The 19,409-nt window shown below is 34.8% G+C and overlaps 1 protein-coding gene across 6 annotated transcripts in view; it reads left to right on the forward strand.

Annotated features, from left to right (window-relative positions):
* LOC140667171 (bifunctional 3'-phosphoadenosine 5'-phosphosulfate synthase-like) overlaps window positions 1-19,409 on the forward strand; it is a 52,534-nt gene that overhangs the window by 32,066 nt on the left and 1,059 nt on the right. For 3 of the 6 annotated variants that reach the window (XR_012046967.1, XM_072894927.1, XM_072894925.1), the window contains one exon: window positions 7,459-11,551. The exons of 1 other annotated variant lie outside the window; for it this stretch is intronic. Coding sequence is in view for 4 of the 5 variants with exons in the window: in XM_072894927.1 (XP_072751028.1) it covers window positions 7,459-7,556 (98 nt within the window). In the remaining variant the exon portion in view is untranslated. 2 more of the 6 variants (XM_072894926.1, XM_072894924.1) reach the window with 1 other exon arrangement.

Genomic DNA, 19,409 nt, shown 5'->3' on the forward strand with positions numbered 1-19,409 from the left:
TAGCACACAGGAAAATGTTTGAGATTACACACTTAATCCAATTACACACACCGATATCAGTCTATAACCTATTTTTTACATCTCAAAGTCGACCTCTATACTTATATTTCATTAGAGAACGATCCAGACTTAACAAAAAATTCGACCATCTAATAAACAAACAACAAAAAGAACAAAAATTAACTACCCAACCTATTCGATATTTTTATCTACATAATATGTCAACACACCAACACAAATCAACCCATGACCAATCCGTCAATGCTTTTTACTCTTTAAAAAAACTTCCATTTTTTGACGATAAAATCGACACAAAAATTGAAATCGTACCAAAATTTGACAATCTACATCAGAACAACATATTTGACCTCAAAGACAATTGGTTTATAAATTTATCCTCTACACACTTTCCTAAAGAGATACAAGGCTTTCTACAATTAGGCGATAATTTCAGCGTACCTTCCACCTCTAGATCTAAGACAGCTACCGATTTTATCAAAAATTTCGAAAACAGTCTAAAAAAAGTTCCTGCCGAAAAAAGGACATTGTTGAGAAGTCGAACACAAACCATCATTAAATCACTTTCCACATCATCCTTTCCACAAAATGAAACCACTAAAAAACTAATCAATTTACGATCAACTACTAACAACTTTTTAAAAGAAAACTCGAATCTTATCCTTTCCAGAGCGAATAAAGGTAATGTTACTGTTGCTTTGGATAAAGACAAATACACCCAAATAATGGAAAATTTATTGTCAGATAAAGAGACTTATATTTTATTAAATAAAAACCCTATTAATAAACTAATCTCAAGCCTCAATGACATACTGAAACGGTGGAAAAAACAAGAATACATCTCGACCATTGAATATCGTAAAATGTCCTTCAGTGAAGGTAATTTACCGCGAGCATATGGCTTACCAAAAATTCATAAGATTAACATCCCTTACAGGTTGATTGTATCATCTATCAATAGCCCATTATACAACTTAACCAGTTGGTTACATAAAATCATGTACGACAGCTTCCCGAAACCGAATAGTCACATTGCAAATAGTTTCGATCTAGTCAACAAATTATCTAATTTACATATTGATAATGATTATGAGTTGTTTTCGCTAGATGTAATCTCACTGTTCACTAACATCCCGATCAATTTAGCAGTAGAAAGCATATCAAAGAGATGGCAATATATCACAAATAATTGCAACATCCCAGAATAAGAATTTTTAACAGCAATAAACCTAGTCTTAAACTCTACATACTTTGTCTTCAATAACAAATTTTATCAACAAACTTTGGGCACACCAATGGGCTCCCCACTCTCTCCGATCATCGCCGACATAGTCCTACAAGACATAGAGGAAAAAGCATTGACGTTATTGAATTTTACCCCTACCATTTACTTCAGATACGTGGACGACATATTAATATCGATACCTCCAAAATTTATTGACGAGACATTGACAATTTTTAATTCTTTCCATAACAGAGTACAGTTCACTGTGGAAAAAAATGACCACAACAAGATTAACTTTTTAGACCTAACACTCATTTTAATTAATAACCATCTAACATTTGACTGGTACCATAAGAACACATTCTCGGGTAGATATCTCAATTTCCATTCCCAACATCCTAACAACCAAAAAAGAGGCACTGTAATAGGCTTAATTGATAGAATATTCTTATTATCACATCCCATGTTCCATGAAAAGAATATCCAATTTATAATAAAGATTTTACTGGACAACTCCTATCCAACCGATTTTATATTCAAAACAAATAACAACCGTATAAAGTTTTTAATTAACAATAGACCATCCGACAGAAAATTACACACACCCAATAATAACTTATATTTCACAATACCATATTTGCATACAGTAACTGATAAAATAAAGAATGCTCTAAAAGATGTCGACATCAGATTAGCCTACTACAGTATAAACAAAAACAACAAATTTATTAAGACACAAAGATCCTATCCCTAGTCCCATGAAAATAAACGTAGTATACAAAATTAATTGTCTAAATTGCGATGCTTCTTATGTTGGTCAAACGGGCAGAAAGTTGAATACTAGGATAAAAGAACATAAGACCAACATAATGAAGCCTAATAACAACAAATCAGTGATCACCGCCTAACATACAATTATGACTTTGACTGGGACAATGCACAAATACTAGACAATGAGTCCTATTACACAAAAAGACTGATATCTGAAATGTTATACATTAAACGACAAATAAATAGCATAAATCTACAAACAGATATAGAATGTTTGCCAGCTATTTACGATGATATAATAAACAAACTGCCTAAGATCTAATGTCACCTATCTGACTCTTTCCATCTTAAATGTATTTTTCGCCCTTGAGCTCATCTGTACCATCGGCATAACCACACGTTAAACATCAGTTGTCGCGATATATATACCATAGATTCAACAATACACAAACGGAATGCATATCCTGTAAGCTTTTTCTGAGTCACCACTATTATACACAAACTAACGGTAAATTACTTTATTACAAACAGGTATTTATTATACTCATTTTACTAATACAGACTTAACCCCTCAATCTAACTGCATACCTCCCTCGGTCTGGAAACCTCGGAGAATTGCCTCGCGGGATTATTATGCAAGCCGTACAATAAAAGAGCCGAACAAGTTGGATCATTTTATATATATGTAATTTATACAACTAACATGCGATAAATATGTACAGCGGTTCTAAGGCATTGATCCATTTAATCATGCGAATACGATCACGATTTTTAGTTCACACATGTCTTACGCCTTTATTATACGATGTTTTATCATTAATTTCGTTTTTATTTATAATTCATTTATTTAATTTATATATTATGCTGAAGAGGATTCAAAACATGAATCGAAACGTTCAAATCTTTATTATAATTTCCGTCATTCTATAGAATGTTACCAATGTACTTAATGTCAATACAATTGCGACATATCATCTATATATAAAAAACGTATAATTTTATATTCATATCTCCTCGCTCCTATTGCCTCTTTCTTACTTACTTATAAAATATTTTATTTAATAATGAAGCAATTGCAAACTCTAAGGGAGCAATGAAGGAGCAATCGTTTGAGCTATAATTTATTAAAAATTATGAACTTCTAGCGCCAACTTACTTCTGCTAAAAATGAACTGCACGTGAACTTGGTAGGTAACCAATTATGGCAGAGAGAGGTTTTTTGTCTTATTTTCTCTCTATTTACACTCTCTCTTAATCTTATGAATATGTCCATATAATTATATCCCATTTTTCTTTAAATAATCTTATAAGGAGTTATTCTTGTATATGCATAGGGTGACAAATCTACGAATCTAAAATATTTCTATTATTTTTGAGAATGCAAAGAAACTTCTAAAAAGAAAAATGCTTGAAGAATGCTTATGAAGAATCTGAAACCTCCTATCGAATTTTGAGACATTGGGCCACATACACGTCACTGTGAATGAGCTCTCCTAGTAGAAGATTCCTTTTTGTGATTTTATTAAAGGATAAACGATGCTGCTTCCCATATTGCCAGGCTTCGCAGAAAGTATCTTCATCGTCGTTACTGTTCTTTATGGTCCCGTCAATCAAGCTTTCCTTCCATAGTTGACGTATATATTTATAGTTGACATGGCCCAAACGGGCCATGCCAGCGGTTCAAGTTTGAGGTAGCTGTCGAATTTGCATAATTTCTGTTTTGCACCTTGATGAACATGCAAAAGAGATTATTGCTTTGCTTCATTCCTTGAGCCTTCAGTTCATCATTCATGGAGAATTTAACATAATCTTTCTCAAAAGTTACTTTGTAGTCCTTATTCATGCAAGCTCTAACAGAGAATAAATTCTTATTTAAATTGGGTACATAAAGTACGCTCTCTAGCTTACCTGCAAGCCATTTTCCATTAATGAGTCTCTCAATGTATACTGTACTGTGACCCGTTACATGTGGATCCATCGCCGAGTGTCACGTACTCATCCTCACGGGAGGGTCCCGTTAACACACATCCGGATAGCACACAACCATACATATTGATCGATGCTTAGGGTAACCAGCACGGTTAGCCAATCAAAAGGTTCTAATGTTCATTGACCAATTAGTATTGTGCGCTATCGGATCCCGTCTATCTACACAAGGTTGTAATTCCGATAATAACCAATTGTGACGGAATGTCATGTGTTTTGAGGCACCGCTGTCAAGAAGTCACACATCCTTCGTCGCTACACTCATAAGCTCATTTGCGTGAACTTCGACAATAAATGCGCTTACATTAGATGCGCCATTTCTTCTTTTTTCTTTCTCTGTATCACTTCGATTGTTTCTTTCTCTCTTCCTTTTACGGCACTCTCTTGCGATGTGGCCACATTTTTGACAATAATAGCACGTCACTTCCCTTTTTGAGCGTTGCGCATGTTTCTCTGACGTCTTCTGTTTGTTTTTGTTGGAATTTACACTCATGGCGACAAGCGCGCCACTTGCCTCATCCATCGTACTCATTCTCCCTTCTTCCTTGATAAGGCGTTGTGTTAGATTTTCAACCGTTTGATTTTTCGACTCGACTACAGTATAAGTATACACAGTAGCGACAGTGAGCGTCGGCATCTTTGATGTTGATGTTGCCTGGTCACATGACCTGTCGCCATTTTGAGAATAGTACACGTGCGCTGTTTTTCATTTGGTTACAAGAATAATTTCATAATTATATTCAATAAATTGATAAAATTTATGTGTCGTCTCTCTCTCTCTCTCTCTCTCTCTCTCTCAAAAATTTATTATTACTGAAATATATCTTTGCTTATACCTTTCCGAATCACGTGGAAAGCTAAAAAGAACTAAGCCCAGGCACTCGTCCAGAAATATTTTTACAATTTTTCATTGCATAAGAGAATCAATTCTTTTTCACTTTCATATTGCACTATATTGGACAAAATTTTATGTCACTTTTACACAATAAATTAAATAATATGACAGTATTCACGTAAAACGTATTTGTCTATATTATAAGTTAGATGTATTAGGAGCGTCCCGTTTAACCACGTCACGATTGACCACAGCCACTTATATCGACGCCTAGGGTTGTCAGCCTAGGGTCATCAGCAACGATTAACCAATCAGAGAGTCTCATTTTAAACTGTCCAATTGGCGACGTGGTCAATAGACTCCCACCCGATGTATTCATAGGGCGCAGCCACCTGCTCTGTAGTACAAGCTGACGCATGCGCACTAGAAATTTGTCACATCAAAATCGCTCACTGTCGCTACTGTGTATACTTATACTGTGACTCGACACTGTCTCATGCTGTGACGAATTCACAAAATTTTGAAGGGAGACTTCCTAGAATTTTAGCCATTATCGTTATGTTCGATATCCTTTGACGTCTTGCCGCGCCATGTTTTCGACCTTTGCAACATGCTGTGCTATGCTATCGTTTGGCGCCATCTTGTAATCGTGAAATCTCGTCATTAAGAGTAGTTTATTTGATTCACTCTTCTGTTCATGAGCCGCAGAAAGTCGTTTCCACATTTCGGTTGTCGTCTCACAGGATAGCAAATACTCAAGCTGCGAGGATTCCACGGTCGAAGAAATGATGACCATTGCCTTTGCATTACTCTTGTCCCATTCGCCCGTGTTGTTATCCGGTCGCGTTCTTGTACCGTCGACAATGTTTGTCAATCCATTTGTGATGAATATGGTTCTCATCTGGAATTTCCACGCTTGGAAATTTAATCCATCAAATTTCGATATGCTTCTCAAGTCGATAGAATCTGCCATCTCTATGCACCAGTATCTTGCGCAGGAAGCAAAGAGTAAAAAGAAACAAGAGGAAATGTATCGGTGGTGGAGGCTAGCCAAATCGCTGACGGAAGCCGCCATCTTGAGTGTCCACTTTTTTGACGCTTATTAGCATCGTCTGCAGCTGTTGTCAGAGAGATACATGTGCGTATTATTTTACACAATTATTAATTCTAAAAAAAATAGTGAAATAAAATTATGGTGCATTGTCAGGCCTGTGGCATAACAACAGCGCGAAATTATGGGATAACATTTCATCGGTTAGTAATTGTTATCAATATAATAACAAGAATTTAATGTTTTGAAGGTTAGTATGTTTATTTAAATCAAGTTTTGTTTTATTTAGATATACTATTTAAAGGACAGTAAACAATGTGTTAAAATTTCAATATTATTAATATATATTATTTTATTTGTTGCATATTAAAATTATATATTTCAATTTAATTTTATTAAGTTGATTTTATTAAAAATATAAAGTATATTCCATATTTATATTTAAAACTTCGTTCTTCCAGCATCTCCGAAAAGTCATTCAATTTTGGCGCCCATAAGCAGTCATTTTGAGTGTCCACTTTTATGCTGGTATATATAGGCATTTCCGTCCGTTTAGCTCGAGCCATATGCTCCCTCCTGTTTCTTTTTACTCTTTAGCAGGAAGACTGTGCACGAGGATTACTACAAGTCTTCGACAAAGATTGTTTAAAACGCACAACAAGGCCTAGCACCTTTTTTTTTATATTATTAGACGTGCCCTGGACTCATAACCTGTTGAAATTAGTTTGAGTATGCAGTATTGGTAATTGCAAAATATGGTTTATTAAACAGAATACAGATATAGGCACACGAAGTAATATCTGAGAGCTTGCTAACTAACTATCTCAATACATATGAAAATGAACAAAGAAAGAATTCAACGCGACTTCGTAAGACCAGCTTCACGGGCAGACTGACTGACTCGCACGCACGCACGACGTGAATAGGTGTCCTTATGCGTACAACAGCAGCCAAAACAAGAAATATATATATACAGGGTGTCCCATAATTCGCGAACCACCCGTTACGTGCAGGTAGAGTAGTTTAAACTGAGTAAAAAAATTATCTACCATTTTGCAATTTTCGCAATAGTTAATGAGATATTAATTATAAGAGATCAGCCAATCGGCGCCCGGCAGGAGCGTGCGGCACGAAGAAGCCTCCCATTGTTATTGATACTAGGCGCGGCGACGAAGTGGTGGGAGGAACGCTCTGCATTGTCAACTTGAAGAGTCACACACATAGTCACACACACATATCGGCGCGCTAAGTATCAAGTAACAGTTGGAGGCTTCTTCGTGCCGCGCATTCCTGCCGGGCGCCGATTGGCTGATCTCTTATAATTAATATCTCATTAACTATTGCGAAAATTGCAAAATGGTACATAACTTTTTTACTCAGTTTAACCTACTCTACCTGCACCTGACGGGTGGTTCGCGAATTATGGGACACCTTGTATTGTATATATATATCACACTGCGCATCATCTACATAAATACTTTACGATAACTCGATATACGTAAAGGAATCTAGTCGTTAAGATTATGAATGCTCGATAAACTGAATATACTTAATATGATTTCGTATTTGCAGGATTAGCGAAGACAGGTCAGAGTCCGCCCAATGGTTTCATGACATCTAAAGCGTGGCAAGTGCTTGTGCAATACTACCAAAGTTTAGACAAAAAATAAACTTGGACTTGCTAATGGGTAACAAAAGTTTCATTTTTTTTTTTTTTTTTTTTTTTTTTCAGATAATTTTAAAATAAACTTTTATGGTACCTTACTTACGATAAGTGCATTTTTATGCACTTATCATAATATTTACAGACATAAAAAATTAAAAATTTTTTATCTGTTAGCAGAGTTTTTAAACGAAAAATTGATTCAAAGTTAGCTTAAAAAAAAATTAAAATAAGCATTTGTAAGTCAAAAGAAGTACAATTTATCATGTTCTTAATGTTACATATTTAAAAAAACATTTGTCTTTTAATTATAATTAAATATAATTATATATATATATACAGGGTGTCCCATAACTCGCGAACCATCCGTCAAGTGCAGGTAGAGTAGATTAAATTGAGTAAAAAAGTTATCTACCATTTTGCAATTTTCGCAATAATTAATGCGATATTAATTATAAGAGATCAGCCAATCGGCGCCCGGCAACAGCGGGCGGCACGAAGAAGCCGCTGGCGAAGCGGAAGGCGAAACGCTCTGCATTGACAACCTGAAGAGTCACACACATAGACACACCGTCGGCGCGCCTAGTATCAAGTAACAGTGGGAGGCTTCTTCGTGCCGCGCGCTGTTGCCGGGCGTCGATTGGCTGATCTCTTATAATTAATATTGCATTAACTATTGCGAAAATTGCAAAATGGTAGATAACTTTTTTACTCAATTTAACCTACTCTACTTGCACCTGACGGGTGGTTCGCGAGTTATGGGACACCCTGTATATACAAGGTGGGCCATTTTAAACAGTACGGTCAATTTTCTCGTAAACTAAGCGAAATATCGAAAAATGTTTTAGACAAAAGTTGTATAGTTTCGAGGGAGCCATAAAATGATACCATTGGTTTGACCTTGAATTTTCATTTGAAGGTCATGTAAAGGTCACGTCAATTTTTTTTAATGAAACACCCTATATATTATTGCATATTCTTGTAGTTTATCTCTTTGTAGCTTTCCGAAACACTATAATAAAATGTTTTTTTATTAAATATTTTTCGAGTTATAAGGCTTCGAAGTTGCAGTATTTTGACATAAAATACAAGATATCTAGTAAAATATTCATTCTTCAATTAAAACAATTATGTTAAAGTAAAAATGTGTAACTGCTAGTTGCAAATTCAGATTTTTTCTTAAAGATAACTATGTGTTTTCTTTACACCAATTGATTTGTCTTATTATTCTGTGCATAAAAGTATTAAGGTAAGATTGCCGAAACTGAACGTTTTACAAGATATTTTGTATTTTGAAACTTTTAAAAATATTGAAACTTTCAAGTCTTATAATTCGAAAAGTATTTAATGGAAAAACATTTTATTATAGTTTGTCGAAAAGCTCTCGAAATAAACTACAAGAATGTGCAATAATATATAGGGTGTTCCATTTTAAAAAATCGACGTGACCTTTATATGACCTTCAAATGAAAATTCAAGGTCAAACCAATGGTACCATTTTATGGCTCCCTCGAAACCATACAACTTTTGTCTGAAACATTTTTCGATATTTCGCTTAGTTTACGAGAAAATTGACCATACTGTTTAAAATGGCCCATCCTGTTGTGTGTGTGTGTGTGTGTGTGTGTGTGTGCGTGTGCGTGTGCGTGTGCGTGTGCGTGTGCGTGTGCGTGTGTGGGTATATATATGTATATATATATATATATATATATATATATATATATATATATATATATATTGCATATTAAAGGATATAGTGGGATAAGTATGATAAAATTGTCCCTGAAAATAATATAATGTGACTATCTGAGAGTAATTTATACTGACAATGAGTAAATGCAATATACTTCAATATGCTTCGGTGATGTCCTTGATCCTGTTAGGATGTTGAAGAGATCAGTTTAGAAAACTAAAATATTTTATATTTTACCAACGGTTACAGATACTTATATGAAAAAAATATACATATATAGAATGCTAATGCATAAAAAAAATTAAGATTTTTTTGACGATTTTTTTTTTAATGGATATTTCCATTTGACCCTCTATTTTTTCAAGTGAGTCACTTAAAAGTTCCATTAAAAAAATCTTTATTTTTCTTATGCATTAGCATACTACAGAGACATTTGAGAAAAATATATGTATAATATTCATTTGATGACCCTCTTTATGAGATAAAATATTTTAGATTTCCAAACTTACCTTTTTAACATCTTAACAAGGAGATCTCGGTAGCTGAAACGTTGCCTAAAGTATTTATTTATTATAAGTTACTTTCAGAGAGCTATGTTAAATTATCTTGGGAACAATTTTACCATATTTATTCCATACTTTTTGTATTTATTTAAGCTAGAAAATATATGAAAAAGAATAATATATACAAATATTTTCTTATGTTGAGTATTTCTAAACCTTTTTTAAGTTTATCTCTTGAAAAATTGTAATCACTCATTATAACACATTATTGCAAGTTTATAGTAACATTGCATTATTACATATAAAATATTTTTGCAATCTTTCTGTGCTGTATAAAAGATTATGGACGCGTCATCCGACACATTTATTATGATTTTATTTTATATGTAAAATATTTTATACAAATAAAAAGTACACGAAGAGACTCTGATATTTTCTATAGAAATATATAAAATAATATAAAAATATAAATGTGTAATAAAATATGTACATATAATGTATATACATTACAAAATAATTATATAATACTATAGAATATGTAAATCATTTACTATTTAATCTACTTAAGGGTCGACACGACCGACGAGAAAATTTCAGCGTCATTGTCACCAACATTTTGAGAAATGAATTCTTATTCAATGTGTTGGTATGTGTCTGTACACGCACAAATATCATTGCATTTCAAGACAGACAAAGACGACGTTATTGTCTCTCATTGTCTCTCTAGCAAGCGGTGCTACCAACATCGATTCGTTAACTGTATTTTAGGTACAGATAACGATATCCGCATCGACAATATTTAGTTCATAAAGAAGTTATATTTTTTATATAATAACGCAGGTCGCTATAGAGCTAGATTTTTGCATTTTTGACTTTGAAATATTTATAATAAATTGAATTCGAATTCAAGGAACAGCTGCATCTAACTCACGGTCAGCAGCATATTTTTGAAAATTTTATTTCGACCTTTTTCTCAAAAAATCATTCTGTAGCGACCTGCGGACGACCCTACTGATTACAAATATCACAATTTTATTAAGGGTCTATCGGACCGACGAGAAAATTCCAACGTCACTGTCACCAACATTAAGAAATGAATTCTTATTCAATGTATTGGTGTATGTTTGTATACGTACAAACATCATTACATTTCAAGAGAGACAAAGACGACGTTATTGTCTTTCATTCTCTCTTCTTAGCAAGCGGTGCTACCAACATCGATTCGTTAGCTGTATTTTAGGTACAGATAGCCATATTCTAATTTTTCGTTTTCAGTTTCGAAAAAGTTATATTTCTTTATGAATTTTTTTAAATATATTTTTTATAAAAATTAGAAGGTTCATAAAGAGCCGGATTTTACAATTTGATTCTTAAAAATTTATAATAAATTTAATTCGAATTCAAGCAGCTACACCTGATCCGCGGTTAGCAGCACATTTTTAGAAATTTTATTTCGACCTTTTTTCCAAAAAATCACTCTTTACGAATCTGCAGACAATGTTGCTGATTAAAAATATCATAATTTGATTTTCTCTAAATTTTAGCTGTAATACGACAAAAACGAAGCCATAGTTCGCAGCCAGCTGATAGGAGTCTCCACAGTGCCTCTGGTAGACCCTTAAGATTCTCTTTGTATTTTGGCAGTAATAATGTTCTTGCGAAACTGTAGTTCACAGCCGGTTGATAGGAGTCTCCACAGTGCCTCGAACTACCGACCGAGTTCTAACCTAACAAAACAATATATTTGTTTAATATAAAAGTTGAACATGATAAGATATACTCGGCAATGAGAGCCCATGCGCGGATGTTGATGCGTAAAGAAACTGCGTAAAGAAATTAATTCTTTTCACGAAAGAATTTTTTCTAAATATGTGCTCTGTGCACTAATTAAAAATTCTTTCGTGAAAAGAATTAATTTCTTTACGCAGTTTCTTTACGCATCAACATCCGCGCATGGGCTCTCATTGCCGAGTATATCTTATCATGTTTGTAAATATTGGAGCCGTATATATTTTCAAATTAATAAAAGTTGAAATTTATACACATATTTGTGAACGTTTAGAAATGAGCTTAGAAGTCTAGAAAAAAAATATTTACCTGAAAACAAATGTTGTGCAGCACATTTTTTTCAGACAAATACTTTTTATCGAGGGTTCTAAGCTCATTTCTAAAAGTTCACAAATATTCTTTCATCCAATTTTGACAGGGAAAAATCTACTTTATTTTATATATAAATTGCAACTTTATATTAAGCAAAAATATTGTTTTGTTAGATTAAAACTTGGTCGGTAGTTCGGTATCTCCTTAGGCTGGAAACACAAAAAAACTTAAGCCATAAGACCACAGACTTCTATATATAACTAGACTGCTAACTTCCTTATATACTAGACCTAAAAAGTGACCCCAAAAAATATGTACAACATTGGTGGGGTAGAAAAGGAGGGGATAGATATGTAATATGGCTGCTATAGAAAACTCGTTTCTGAGTGACATGGTTGAATAGTTGATTACAATAATTAAAATTTAAATTATTAAATAAGTTAAAAACGGCAATAGAGAGCAAAAATTAAGTCGTGTTAAACGAGTTAGATATTAATTAAACAATCATATAATAATTAAAACAAAATAAGGTGTATTATAGATAATATCAGAAATGACAATAATTATTACATATGTCGCATAATCTTCAATAATAAAATTACTAATAGCGGTGTTCTATATCGCATTATCATAACGCAAATCAATCCTCATATCAAAAATTACAAATGTTAAGAGAATCTTTATATCGCATTTACGTAACTCTACTCATACGAAGATATTAAACCGACAAATGTTAACAAGAAATTACAATTCAATTATATAATTATTTGGATGCGTACGTTTCGAGCTTAATCTTTGAGTCTTCATCAGCGCAAAAATTAAATCACAAATATAAAAATTTATAAATTAAAACGAGAATATTTAATAATGTGTTATGAGTATAAATGTAAAACGCTATTGTCTTATTTGTGTGAACCTACTCCGATAGATGTTTATTACAGACGAACATAGTCAACAATAAAAGAAACCACTGACCTGATAATATTGTGTGTGAATATCAATGTTCGTTGATATCTGTAAGAATGGGTGATGTTTTTAATATAATTAATTAAATTATGTATTGATGATCACTGTTCAAAAACTGTTATGAAGCTCACTCACTCTTTAACAATATTAGTGACGGTTGGTGAACAAATTGTTGACTCCTGTACTGTGGAGTTCAATCGTAAATGTCAAGGTATACTACAAGTTATATGTTTATATGTAATGTTTTCTCACCGCTAAATGTTAGGAAGAGCGCCAACACTATCGTGATAGACAACTGGTAAATTATCCGTATCAATTTATAATTTAGACCTTTCTTTTGTCTTTTGATAAATAGCATCTCAGAGATTAGCCTTTTAGTATAATATGGAGCTTCATCAAGTATTTTGACATTATCCAGTCAAAATCATGGTTAAGCTCCCTATGATTAGTAATTACAGAGTAATTCTCCTTTATACAATTTTAGCCGGTGGACTGGTCTACGGCACACCTTCGATCGCTTAATTAGTCGGCGTTTTACTCTACATGAACGATAATTTTTGGGCGTCAGGCGCGAAAATTCGCGCCGTCTCCAATTAGCACGATACTCGCATGATCCACATCAAATCTTAAAGCAATTACGACCGCGACCAAAACGACTAGTCAGTACTTGAACGGCAGAGGGGGGAGGGTGCGTCAGGAGCCAGACGGAATCGAGAATCGATAATTTGCGGGTGAGAAAGCCTCCGGGGAAACAGACACAATTATCGAATTTAGATAATAAATATATTTAACAATCAATAGGTAGAATGGATATGATGTACAAGAAAATTTTAGTTTGATCGACAAGTATCGGAGAGAGTTATTTTGCATGCGACAACTAGACGTAAAAGTCGCACGCTCTGGGCATGTGAAGGGCGCGTGACGGCGCGATGTTGCGACCGAGAGGTATCGGGTTACACTCGGTGTTAGCTGAATTTGGACTTTTTCGCAAACCGCTCGCAGCTTATTAAGATCGCGGCGATTATACAGATAAAATTTTTCAATGAGATATCACAAGTCTCGGCCGCGAATCGTCTGTTAATCGCGTTAATCGATCTACAATAAACCTTCAGGAATGCATGTAAACATGCGCGGTCAGCACGCATCGACCTTCGCTATCGATCACCGCAGTACTTATTATACGCAATATACGACAATTCTCCAAATACGCTGAATACAGGAATTCGACGTTCTTTTACATCAAACTACATTCAATTAAATTGTAGTGACACAAATTTTTCCCGGATCGCGAGTCGATAAGCGGCGCGAGATATTAGTCGTACGCGGCACGCGGTACACGAGCTCGCTTCCCGACGGATACAATTCCACACGTATTACAATAAATTTCGACAACTAAACGGTACGTAACGCGACAAGACAATAATGACTTTCGGCGGCGTTTACAGAGAGAGACGTTATGCCCTTTTACGACTCGGACGAAATGCGGCTTTTCGCAAATTCCAATAACGGCAACAAGCACGCGACGGCGGAATATAATCTCCTCGTTATCGCGATAACTAGAAATGCAATAAATACGACAGGGTACGTTCGTCCGAACCGTATGAGTTACCGGTTTGGCGGCCTTACAATCCTTTTCCTTTTCCGTCGTCCGATCTCGCTCAGGAGGATCCTCGCTAGTTGAGTCGATAGGCCTGTCGTCCTCGATCGCTCGCCGAACAGTGACGAGCGGGAGGCTTGCGGGAGACACGCCGGCGACATCGTACGTAATTAGGCCACCTGTGGCGCTATCGTGGCCCTCAGGGCCAATCACGGCCTTCTCTTATCGCGACCGGTTTGATTCTCTTTATCGATCTTTGATCTGTCAGCTCCCGCGAGGCAACTTCCCGGGGCGGCTTGTCGGCAGCTTCCGGTCGGCCCGGTTTGGTGCCCTTGGCTTCCCCGAACCCCATGGTTGAGTCCTTATAGTTCCATAGTCGGGGACTCCGATGCTTAATACGTCTGGAGTGGCCATCCCCTTGACCTTTCCTTTCGATCCTTCGCCTCCGTTCCGATTCTGCCGATGTGAACCCTTTAACGGCAGTCGATGTTTCTGCCGATTTATAACTTATCAAATAAAATGTATGAGTCTTACCGGGTGTGATCTCTCCGCAGTTCTTGACCTCCGCTCGCCGTCGTAACCAGGCTCCTCGAATCCGTGTAGCTGTCGAACCAGAAGAGGCTGCCGCCAAACTCGCAAATAAAAACCTAACCTAACCTAACGCACGCAAATAAAATTGAACTTCGCAGGGCGCTCTCTCTATAATAGGAGGACGCAGGCCCCGCAAACCCTTCTCGATCGGGCCTTTCAGCCCTTGTGACGAACGAAAGAAAAACGTCATGTCACAATATATATATATATATATATATATATATATATATATATATATACAGGGTGTCCCATAAAGATTGAATTAACGTTCGTGAGCAGGTGAGCGCATTAAATTGAACAGAAAAGTCCTGTACCATTTTGCAATTTTCGGAATAATTATTGAAAAATTAATTTACAAAGATCGACAAATCCGGCGCGAGTATCAGCCTGGCGCAAAAAAGATGGCGAGAAGAATGGCCCACCGCAAAAAAGATGGTGAGAAGGACGGCCCACCGCTAGGCCGGTCGTTAAATAATAATCGCTAATCTATTGTTCTTATCAACGCTTCTCGTCTATGCCCCTGGTAACCACGAGGCAATGGCGCCTATTTACGCCGCGCGCGCTTAGCGACCGTCCTTAGGGCCGTCTTTCTCGCCATTTTTTTTGCGGCGAGCTGATACTCGCGCCGAATTTGCCGATCTTAGTAAATTAATTTCTTAATAATTATTCCGAAAATCGCAAAATGGTACAGGATTTTTCTGTTCAGTTTAATGCGCTCTACCTGCTCACAAACGTTGATTCAATCTTTATGAGACACCCTGTATATATATATATATAGGGTGGCCCATTTTTTAAAATACGGTCAATTTTCTCGTAAACTAAGCGAAATATCGAAAAATGGTTCAGACATGTGTTGCATTGTTTCGAAGAGGCTATAAGATGGTGCCATTGGTTTGAGCTTGGATAATCATTTGAAGGTCACGTGAAGATCATCTCAATTTTTTTAAATGGCACCCGCTATTTTTTATTACATTCTTGTAGCTTACCTCAAGAGCTTTCCAAAACACTTATGATAAAGTATTTTTCATTAAGTATTTTTTGAGTTATGAGACTTGAAAGTAGCAATATTTTGACATAAAATACAAGATATCTCGTAAAAAATTCATTTTTCGATTAACTTACTCTAATATTTTTATACACAGAATAATGAGACAAATCAATTGGTGTAAAGAAAACACACAGTTATCTTTAAGAAAAAATCTGAATTTGCAACTAGCAGTTACACATTTTTACTTTAACATAATTATGTGTTTTCTTTACATCAATTGATTCGTCTCATTATTCTGTGCATAAAAGTATTAGAAAATTATCTCTAAACTTCATGATCTATTGAAGAGATGGAAAGATAATGATTACATCTCCCTAAACTGCTATCGTTCTTTGTTGTTCAGTGAGGGTTCCCTTCCCAGGGCATATGGGCTCCCTAAGATCCATAAAGAGAATTGCCCTTACAGACTCATAGTGTCCTTCATTCAGACACCATTATACGACATTGCGTGCTACTTACACAATTTAATAAAAAGAAATTTTCGCCTTCCACTCAGCCATGTTGAAAATAGTTTTTAATTAGTGCAAAAAATTTCCGATATTAAATTACCTCAGGATCACTCACACATTTCACTAGACGTTGTATCTCTTTTTACGAATATCCCTATTGACCTTGCCTTAGAAAGTGTGTCTAATAGATGGCAATTTTTAGAGGACAAATGTGAACTATGAAAATCTGAATTCATTAATGGAGTTTCAATGGTTCTTAACTCTACTTTCTTTAAATTTAATAATGTGATATACCAGCAAACTTTTGGTACCCCCATGAGTTCCCCATTATTCCCGATAATAGCAGACATAGTACTACAGGATTTAGAGATCACAGCTTTACAGTTATTGGATTTTATCCCTCCTTTCTATTTTAGATACGTAGATGACATCATTTTGGCAACCTCTACAAAATTAGTGGACCATACAGTCTCAATCTTTAATTCATTACATCCAAAGTTACAATTTATTTTAGAATTAGAGAATAACAACAAAATAAATTTTTTAGACATCACCCTTATTGTTAACAATGAGAAAATCATTACAGATTGGTAATATAAAAATACATTCTCTGAGAAGTACCTTAACTTTTATTCCCAGCATCCGTTTTGCCAAAAAAGGCAACAATTATTGGTCTTGTTGATAGGGCATTCTTACTATCACATCCCATTTTTCTCCGAAAAAATTTACATAATATCATTTATACGTTACTCAAAAATGGTTACCCAAAAAAACTAATCTTCAACACAATTAACCAACGGTTAAAATTTCTCCACATAAAAACCGTATCAAAAACGGCGGACACCAAAAAACATACAGATGATAGAAATGTCTCGTACTTTACTGTTTCATACCTACTGGGATTGACAGATCATTTCAATAACTATATTAAAGACTCTAATACGACTGTCTCTTTTTATAGTATTAACAAATTAAATAAATTTATCAAAGCTCACAAAGATACCATCCTCAAATTCGATTGCACCAACGTCGTCTATAAAATCGAATGTAAGGATTGCAATGCATCTTATGTGGGTCAAACGAGTAGAATATTAAAGACCTGAATTTCAGAACATCGCAAACATGTTAATAAAACCACTTCCGTTAAATCCGTTATCACGGACCATAGGCTTCATAATAACCATGACTTCAAATGGGATGATGTTATTGTTCTTGACTCTGAATTATATTATAACAAGCGCTTAATATCTGAAATGATACATAGTAATAAACAAGAGAACAGTTTGAATTTGCAAACCGACACAGAAAATCTACCTGACTTGTACAAAAATATTATTGACAAAATCTCAACCAATTGAATTTTATTTATATATAAAGGATGGAGCATGGGACGAACATTACTGTTTGTGTTTTTGACACGATACCACACTGACATAAAAATAAGGAGTTCGTTTACCACCGATATTACGCTAGGATTCCGGCCGTGTATCAACATCTGTAAGCGGATTCTAATCTTTTTAATTTTATTAATACTAACAACATTCTGAATGTACTTTTAATTAACATAATCAATTATTATTTAACTAATTGCGTTATAACTTTCACACATTCATAATAATTGATACTTGAATTTCAATATTATATATATAAGTGACTTTTAGATTTGCTTTCAGATAATACATTTTTTTTTTAAATATGACGGCCATAAGAGACAGACTTGTCCTCCTAACAAACAAATTAGAGATGACCAAGTTACTGTTTTTGAATTGTTGCCAATTTTTACTTACACGTTACATCTCCGCCGGTTTGCGTTTATCTTGACTCTTAGTATAATGAATATCACTAAACTGTTATTTAATTTGAATGTCCGCTTTCTTAACACAATCATGTACAATTTAAAGAAATTACTGCGCTGATGAAGACCTGAATAATCGAGTCGAAACGTTCGTTATATTTATTTGAATTTTTGCAACTTCCCGGTGCGGCTTGCCGGCAGCTTCCCGGCGGCTCGGTCCGGTGCCCTTGGCTTCCCTGGACCCCATGGTCGAGTCCGACCCTCCAGCTCCGTAATCGGGGCTCCGATGTTCCATATATCGGAAGTGGCCATCCCCTTGATCGTTCCTTTTCGGTCCTTCGCTCTCGGTACAATCCTGCGGATTTGAACCCTTTAACGGCAACCGATGTTCCCGCCGATTCGTTAATTATTAATTAGAAAGATAATCGTAATTATGATTATTAATTAATTTAAATTAATCTGATTTATGTCGTGTTTGGTCTCATTTTAATCGCAAAAATCTCATTAATCCATTAAAATTATTTTCAAATCAATAAAATGCGAAATAAAAAAATTTTATTTTCTGCAGAAAGATGAAATATGATACGAAAGACTGGAGATAAAGGAAAGCTCGCGAACGAGACCTCGGAACTGTCTTTGATGTTGACCATTCCGCTTACTCCTTACTCGTTCTCTCTCTTGCTTTCGACGACTCACCAGTCTCGCGGAGATCTTATCTGATCTATAATATAAACATCTTATAAAATAAAAATTGAAACTTTTATTTCGCATTTCATTTGTTTGAAAATAATTATAAATAATTATGAATTAGTGAGATTTTTGCGATTAAAATGAAACCAAACATGACATAAATCGGATTATTTTTAATTAATATGTAATCAAAATTTACTTGTTCTTGACGCGCTCTCGCTTTTCACGATACCGGGGACCTTCTTTTAGCTCTAATGCTTTTTAGCTATATAAATTAAAATGCTTGTCAAGTAAAAATTAAAACTTTTATTTTTTATTTTATTTTTTTTTTTTAAATATATAATGAGAATAATTAATGAGAGTTTTACGATTATGACATCAAACACGATATAATTCAGACAATTTTTACTTAAACAAGTAAAAAATTA

Source organism: Anoplolepis gracilipes, chromosome 6 (assembly GCF_047496725.1).
Source record: "Anoplolepis gracilipes chromosome 6, ASM4749672v1, whole genome shotgun sequence".
Lineage (NCBI taxonomy): Eukaryota > Metazoa > Arthropoda > Insecta > Hymenoptera > Formicidae > Anoplolepis > Anoplolepis gracilipes.